The following is an 8,869-nucleotide window of genomic DNA, read 5'->3' as shown; positions in this document are numbered from 1 at the left end:
AAAAAATTGCTTTTCACTATTCCATAAGTGTATTATTGCAGACAAAATATATATTTTTATTAAAACTATATTGATATACATTTTTTTGTGGGTCAATTTCATCACTTATACAACAGTTCCTTCAAATCACTTTTGTGTGAATCCTCACTGATCACAGCTTTAACATCATATTAACCTTTGTGTGAGGCCAAATATTAAATATTATTATCAATATAATGCTTTTACTTTTCTGTAAACGATCAGCTGATGAATGTGTCTCGTGTTCTGGGCTGATGTAGATTTCTGCATTTATGAAGAAGACGTATGATACAATATCCACTTGAAATAAACATGAATAAACATAAATGATGGAGTTGTGAAGAGGACACGAAGTTTAGGTAGACTAAATAGTGAATGATCAAAGTCAAGGTTGTACTTGGTTGAAGCTCTGGACAGTGCAAGATTGTTCAAACCTCATGATGTGACTCATGAACCTTCACCATTAGACACAGACAATACAACAATTTGCTTCAGAAACAAGTAGGCCTAATCGAAATCTGTTTGGATGTAATCGTCTGGTTTCTTCGTGTTTTTTTTTGTCCCGTGGTCGTGTTTTGGTTTTGCCCCGTCACTTGACACACATATGTCCAGTAGATGTCACGTATGTCCAGTAGATGTCTCTGTTGTGTTGAAAGAGTGAATAATTTTCAGCGGCGACTCGTTCAGACTCAAAGCTTAATGTTTTCTCATTAGTCTACAATAAATAAACAACACACGGCAATAAAATCTTAATCCCATACTCTCGTCTGTGGTCGTAAAAAAGAAGGCATGAAAAACTAAAAAGATTTACTTGATGAAGAACAATGAGCCGTGGAGATCCGAGGTGGGCGGGTCAATCGAAAGTGAAAGTACCGACGCCATTTTGATGAAGCCGCTGTGAACCATTTTATCCTCCGTGCTGTGAATCTGATCACACAAACCTGAGCATAACCTGTCCTGCAGATATTGACCTGTTTGGACCAACAGCCGAGACAGAACAACCAACGGTAAGTTATTTTGTGTATCTTTACGGATCTTATTTGTAACTCGTATGACTTGATCTGTATTTGTTTATAAACGCCCCATAGCGATAACATCACGACGAGCTGGTGGGGTACAACGGGGATAAAGGCACACTTTAAGAAAAAAAAAGCTCTTCACCATTCCCAGAGCGTATGTTTGTATTGAACATTTATGGAGCAACAGATTTTGTGTCTAAACTTTTAGAAATGTATGAGGTGGCGACTGGCGAGGCAAAACGGGGCAAAATACTAATTTTGTTAAATAAATATACTGCCATTAAAATATGTTAAAATAAAAATATATTAAAAAATACATAAACAAAATTATTTTTTAAAATGTAAGATTCTGAAGATATTGAATGAGATCCCATAATAATGTAACAGGCTATAGATTTACAGATAACATTAACATTTATTAGATATGATTAATATCATATTTTTCAAATATGGTGATTATCTCTAAGGTGACATCAAACGTTATATTTACTATCTGAATCTCAACAAATGTCAACAAACGGAAAACTATTTATTATTATGTTAAATATGGTGCATTTTACCCCAAATACATACTTTTACACATTCTTCTGTTATTGAAAAACTTGAACAAAACATCATTATGAAACCATTTGTCTCAAAATATCAACATTAATATTAGTGATTATCATTTGCTACTTAAATCTATAACATTTATAAGAATATATTAGTTCAAATTATCTTGAAAAGCGGGTTTGAAGAAAAGTGCTGTGCCATCTAGTGTTTTGAAGGAGAATAAAGTCAAATGCGCCCTTTACCCCAGTGTGCCTTTAGCCGCGCTGTGCCCTATTTGTTTTTTAAACGCCTCTGATATGCGATAAAGACGCAGCTGTCAGCTTAAAGGGGTGGTAAAACACATTCTTTTGAAGGCTTGACTGTGTTTGTGGGGTGCACTGTAACATGTGTTCATGCTTCGTTTTAAAAAAAATTGCCTTATTTTTCATATATTTGACCTTTATTCTACACTGCTCTGTCCCTCCTTGTAAAACGGTCTGATGCTTTCCGGGTTGTATGAAGCCAGTCCCTCAAAAATACGCAGTGGGCTCAGATTGGTTAGCTGGCCCAGTGTGTTGTGATTCGCTAAACGCCTAGTGCACGTATGTCGGAAACGTCACGCCCCTTACCGGAGGCTGTGCTCTGGTCAGTATTAGAAACAACGGCGTCAATAAAACCATACCAATCTGAGCCCGAATCAGACCCAGGCCAGAACATTTGAGTGAAGATGATCGAGCACAACCTGTTCAGTCCTCAAGAGTAAACACTGCGGGTCTATAATGATCGCTACTGAATGGCACTTTAACTTTTGTATTTTTAGAACGATTATAGCCAAATATCTGTCGCAAGAACTAACCCAAAACAAACACTAAGCACTGGCTTTAACTAGTAAGTTAGCCAAATCACACTAAGAACCATGTTTAGCATGCCTGTAGATAAACAATACATAAAAGCTCTAATAAAAGAATCATTTACACTAATGCCAGGTTCGCTGTTGAGATTTTAACGTTAGTGTTTGTAATGTTAGGTGTTCGTCGGATAACGTTAAGTATGAATGAGCATTTAACAGACTGGTTTGCAGAACAGCGCTGTCATCTGTTTACTTCCTTGCTACAACCTATTACAGGAAAACACATCGATGAAAAATAAATCAGACTTACAGGTTGTGGCCCGTGAACAGCTTCTGTTTGTAAATCCAGCTTTCAGGACAAGCCGTTGTGCATATCCTGTATTGAACTCGCGAAGTTTGTGGAAGTTTGTGTTGTCCTCCGTGAAATGTGCAGCGCGCGCGTCGTGCATCCACGCACCGGCAGTGTTTTTTTCACGCAGCTGACGTTGTGCAAATCCGGCATTGAAATCGCGAAGACGGTGGATGTTTTCCTCTGTTAGATGTGCTGCAGGGAGCCCTGCGCGCGCCTGATTCCCCGCTGACTCAAACACACGTGCATATAGCATGCTGTATGTTAAACGCTCTGCAACGCACCCCCGTCCCAAGGAAGGCTGAACAGAGCAAGTACCCCAGACCTGCAATCCGGATGAAAATAACAGCGTTTCCTCGGCATCGCGGCAACAACACTCCAGCCTAACTATACCACAACAGCACCGCGATACAAAATGGCCCCACCCCCCCTTATTTAATATTCTCGGAGGAGGGGTTTATGTAAATATTGAGCCTGGGGATGTCACCAACCCTGGAGGAATGTGTGTAGTCGCCTACTGGCCGTTTGCTGTAGTTCTTAGAAACTGATTTCTTTAAAAGCAAATATCTCCCTTTGCTTTAAACTTTGAACGTTGTAACTTTGCAGATATTGTTTATGCTCAAGCAGCAACATTACACGTTAGCTAAAGTTAGAATAGTGAAATCGTGGTTTACCACCCCTTTAACAGATAAAACAGACGCTACTGAATATTTTGCAGATTATGTTTTGAGAATGAAATAGGCTATCCCAGAACATATCGCTTAAACTTTACAAAGAATATTTTCTACCCAGCAAACATTTGGACGTTTAATGACCATTGAACATGTCCCTCCAACACGTCCCTTCATGGTTGAAAAATAGTTCCAAAATGAACGTTGAGCGGACATGTACAAACCATCAGTGGTGTAAAGTAACACATTACAAATACTCTCGTTACTGTAATTGAGTAGTTTTTCTCAGGAATTGTACTTTATTAAGTAGTTTAAAAACAGTGCACTTTTACTTGAGTACATTTTAAGTGCTGTATCGGTACTTTTACTGCGCTATTTTCCCTAAACTTGCAGTCGCTACATTATGTTTATTTTTGTCCTGTCAATGTGATTGACCAAGGCGAATAATAAGTCCTGTCTCCATGCGTCACGCATGTGACTCCCGTCATATCAACCATAGGATTAGGGAGTCGCGACCAGCCTAGAGTGAGATGCACGCGCGCTTTATGAAAGGGGGTTGCTGGTTACTGTATGATGACTTAAATCGTGAAATTGCTCCGTGAGCCAACATACATCCTCATCTCAGCATAAGTCAAGTCAAGTCAATCTTATTTATATAGCGCTTTTAACAATGCAGATTGTTTCAAAGCAGCTTTACAGTGTTAAACAGGAAAATAATGCAACAATTTTATTCAGCCGTATAACCGTTCTAGAGAAAACGGTGATGTCATCAGTTCATTTCAATTATCATACAGTGACAGTGTGGGCTTTAGATCAGTAATTAGATCAGTAATTTAGTTTATATGGTTCATTTAGTTTAATAATTAGATATATTTTGGATATTTAGTTGAAAAATGTAGAAAAATTTTGTGTCCCCAACTGAGCACGCCAAGCCAGAGGCAACAGTGGCAAGGAAACCAAAACCCCATCAGGAGACCTAATGGAGAAAAATAAACCTTGGGAGAAACCAGGCTCAGTCGGGGTGCCAGTTCTCCTTTGGCCAATTAACAAACAGCGTATTATTATTATTCTGGCAAGTTTACAGGTCAGAGGTCATAATAGATCGGAATATTCGAAAGATCGAAGGCAACACGCCGGAGACGGGTTTATTGAGGATGACATATCGATTTAAGTATTATTAAATTGTAATATTCAAACAATCTGAGTCATCACGCCGGAGACGGGTTTATTGAGGATGACATATCGATGTAAGAATTATTAAATTGTAATATTCGAACAATCGGAGTCATCACACCGGAGACGGGTTTATTGAGGATGACATATCGATGTAAGAATTATTAAATTGTAATATTCGAACAATCGGAGTCATCACACCGGAGATGGGTTTATTGAGGATGTCGTGTCGACGATGCAATTTCAGGGGAGTCTAATTGACACAGTCTCTGCAGACACTTCAGGGTCATGCGTTGGTCTTCTCTGGGCGTAGGTCCACCATCTGATCTGGATACGGCCCGGATCCGGCTGACTGCAGTAAACCTCGGGATCAAACAGAAGATATTTTGAAGAATGTTTGTAACAAAGCAGATAGAGCAACTATTGACTACCAAAGTGGTTGCTCTTTCTGCTTTGTTACAAACATTCTTCTAAATATCTTCTCTTGTGTTCAACAGAACAAAGAAACTCATACAGGTTTGGAACAACTTGAGGGTGAGCAAATTATGACAGAATTTTCATTTTTGGGTGAAGTGTCCCTTTAAGTGTTTCTTAAAGGGGCGGTACACTTCATTACAAATCATATATAAAACTCCAAAAATATACATACCAGCATAATTAAATCAAAAGACAATCCAATGAAAATCAAAAAAATATATTCAAAATAAGAGAATCAGAGTTTTTAATAATAAAGAATAGATTTTGAGTGAAAATTATAATGTAGATTTTACACTCATTACAAGTGCATATTTTAATGTAATGTGTTCTCACATGGCGATTTAAAATTGTAGTCCATGTATTTAGCAAATAACTTTCATAAAACATCAGATTTATATTTAAATCAGGCTTATGTTTTTAATTACAAGCAAAAATAATCAGTGGTGAAAATTGTGAGTTACTCGATTCTGATTTCTGAAGTGTAGCCTATTCTTTTAACAGAGAAAGCATCCATTGAAATTAAAGCAGTACAATGAATGCGTCTTGAAAAGAAATAAGTGCTTTTTTAACATAAAATTGTTCATGTACAACACTTTGCAACCTTTTTTAATTAACCGCAAGAAAACTTCTACAGACTGGTTGTCATAAATGTTACCAGATTATTGGTTGTTTTCTCAAATATTACATGGCTGTATTTTTAGTGCTAGCAGTCACAAAAAAAAAACTTGGAGAAATATTGAAATACTGTTGATCTAATTTTTTTTTGTTCTTACTGAGAATCATCCATAAAAGAGTAAGCTACATTTTTAATTTGCAGGGTATAAGGTGGAATAACATTCATAGCATAATACTCACTACTCACTACTCTTGAGTACTTGAGTAAAGGGCTACTTTTCATACTTTGAGTAGTATTTAGGACAGGTACTTTTACTCTACTTGCACTGCATTTTTTGACAAGTAACAGTACTTTAACTTTTACTTGCTTTTTCAGTACTCTTTCCACTACTGCAAACCATACAATAGACTGTAAAAAAATATGGGCGTAGTGTCCGTGACGTCACCCATAGGATTCTGAAGAGCAGATTTGAAGCGTAAAGTCAGGTTGAGCTGGCCATCGCCATCTTGTCAGTGTCATCGCGCGTCACTCCCGGATAACAGAAAATGGGCAAAGAGGCGGGACGTGGGTGGAGCTGAGGTGACGCGATGAATAACAGACAGCAGACAAACGGCTATCAACCTGTCACTCAAAGTGGCCACGCTCTTAATTATGTAGAACTTTAACGCTTTATATAATGAAAATGAGTTACAAATAAATTCACCCCCCTCACAGTCGTCATGAAGGGCAAAATTAGCCGTATAGACCAAAACCACAATTTGTCCCGGACTGTAAACATGTGTTCTTCTGCTGTAAAGTTGGGCATTTTAACATGAGCTCAATGAGATTCTGCTCCTTATGGAGTCTGTCTCTAGTGGCCAGTCCATGAACTGCAGTTTAAGTCACTTCTGTATTGGCTTCAAGAGAAACTGGGAGAGGTTGCCACTTGGTTAAAACGTAGGAAATGTTCTGTGTTACATATTTTTACTGATTTATGCCGTCATCCCTGACTATTTTTTGCTACAGGACTATTTTTGTTGCCATCGGACCAATGTTTGCTGAGTATAATGCGCAACATTTCTGTGTTTTTCAGTGATGGAGGGAACTGTGGACCATCTTCATCTTCTGCTGATCGGTAAAACCGGTTCAGGAGTGAGCTCTTGTGGAAACACTATCCTGGGTCAGAATGTGTTTCCGTCCGGACGGAGCCTGACCTCCATCACTGACAGATGCCAAACACACACAGTGTCAAACACAAGAGTGACAGTACTGGACACCCCGAACTTCTTTAATTCATCTGACATTGATCTGAGTGTGGAGTTAAAGAGAGGACTGAACATGTGCTCTCCAGGACTTCATGCCATCCTTCTGGTTCTTCCTTTACACACTTTCACTCAGCAAGACGCAGATACCCTGCTCTTATTCAAGCAGATGTTTGGAGAGAAGGCCATGAAACACACATTAGTCCTCTTCACACACGGAGACGAGCTTCAAAATAAATCTCTTGATCAGCTAATAAGACGAAACGCAGAGCTGTCCAAACTCACAGAGGCGTGTGGAGGGAGATTCCACCTGCTGAACAACAAAGATCTGAACAACAGAGATCAGGTCACCAAACTCCTGATCAAGATCCAACAAATGCTGTGTGGAAATCAGAACAGATGCTACACTATACAGATGTTTGAGACTCAGTCACAAATCAAAGTACATCTGAAGCTAAAATATCTGTATGCAGTCAGTGTTGTCCTTGTGTTAACGGTGGGTTGTGTGAATATGGAGAAGGACGGTTCTTGGGATTTTAAATCATTTCTACACGGTTGTGTCAGTGGCATCTTCGCTGCAGTTTCAGGAGCCGCATCAGGACACATCTGGGCAAAGATATGGAAAAATCAGTGTCAGAGTATTGGGAAATGTACAAAACAACACCTGAAAAATGTGCGTGTGCTGGGAGTCATGAGTGGCTGCGCTGCTGGAGGGATCAGTGGGTGTTTGGGGGGACCGGCCGGTTTATCAGCTGCTTTACTGAGAGGAATAGAGGGGGCTGTTGTGGCTTATACCACAATCATCAACCATTGCACATAGTTATGATGTGTGTCATTCTCAGTATAGGGCTACAAACTTTAGTATTTCATATCAATGTTATTAACAACATTATTATCAATAATACAAATCATGTGGAAAGTAAGCTCATGGGATGCAGCTGTTCAAATGTGCCTATGGGGATTTCCTTATTCCTCAATTCTCAGTTGATCATTTGTTATACTGTTTAATGTTTGTGTGACAAATTCATATAAAATAAAAACATTTTGTTATAATATAATGATTTGAGTCTGTTCAGTGTTTTGAGATGCTATTGAAACCATCAGAAATAGGTCTCATTTGTGACAACTGTGGTTATAAAGATCTTTGCTTTAATAGTGAAATAATAATAATAATAATAATATAACAAACAAAAGAATAATGATTTTTAAAGCAATAATATCAAGATATTCGGAACTGAAACCTTTTGTAAGTCAGAAATGTAAATGGTTTGAGAATTGCTTTTATGTAAAAGTTTGTAATTAATGTTGTGTGGCATTAATAATAATTAATAATTTGTTACATTAATATAGCACTTTCTAGGCACTCAAAGCGCTTTACATAGAAGGGGGGAATCTCCTCAACCACCACCAATGTGCAGCATCCAACTGATGATTAGGAGGCCATGATGGACAGGGGCCAATGGGCAAATTTGGCCAGAATGCCGGGGTTACACCCCTACTCTTTATCGATGGGCATCCTGGGATTTTTAATGACCACAGAGAGTCAGGACCTCGGTTTAACGTCTCACCCGAAGGACGGTGCTTGTTACAGTATAGTGTCCCCATCACTACACTGGGGTGTTAGGACACACACAGACCACAGGGTGAGCGCCCCCTGCTGGCCTCACTAACACCTCTACCAGCAGCAACCTAGTCTTCCCAGTTGGTCTTAAAACTTATTATAGAAAGATTTAGAGGTACTGCATAGATATAAGTTTTGCTGTGATGCCGATGTGTTTGTTTGTCTATTTAACATTCTTTATAAAAGTCTTTTTTTAGCAGAAATGTTGTTTGGTCTAATCTCTGAGCAACACCATTTCACTTTAATTTCCATTTTCTTTTAGTAGATGCTTTTAGTGAGCTACAAAGGAATAACATTACAAGC

General features: G+C 38.6%; 1 protein-coding gene across 1 annotated transcript; it reads left to right on the top strand.

Moving 5' to 3' along the window:
- The first annotated feature begins 889 nt into the window (after positions 1-889).
- On the top strand, positions 890-8,100 carry LOC307130037 (uncharacterized protein). The gene is made up of 2 exons (XM_079822892.1): positions 890-1,025; positions 6,777-8,100. The coding sequence occupies exon 2, from the start codon at positions 6,779-6,781 to the stop codon at positions 7,763-7,765; it is 987 nt and encodes a 328-aa protein (XP_079679018.1). The 5' UTR covers positions 890-1,025; positions 6,777-6,778; the 3' UTR covers positions 7,766-8,100.
- The last annotated feature ends 769 nt before the right edge of the window (positions 8,101-8,869 follow it).

Source organism: Gobio gobio, assembly GCF_949357685.1.
Source record: "Gobio gobio genome assembly, chromosome: 1".
Lineage (NCBI taxonomy): Eukaryota > Metazoa > Chordata > Actinopteri > Cypriniformes > Gobionidae > Gobio > Gobio gobio.
This window is presented reverse-complemented; position numbering and strand designations above follow the sequence as displayed.

What these genes read in the sequence shown, in the direction of transcription:
- LOC307130037 (XM_079822892.1), top strand. Translation starts at nt 6,779, where the DNA reads ATGGAGGGAACTGTGGACCATCTTCATCTTCTGCTGATCGGTAAAACC.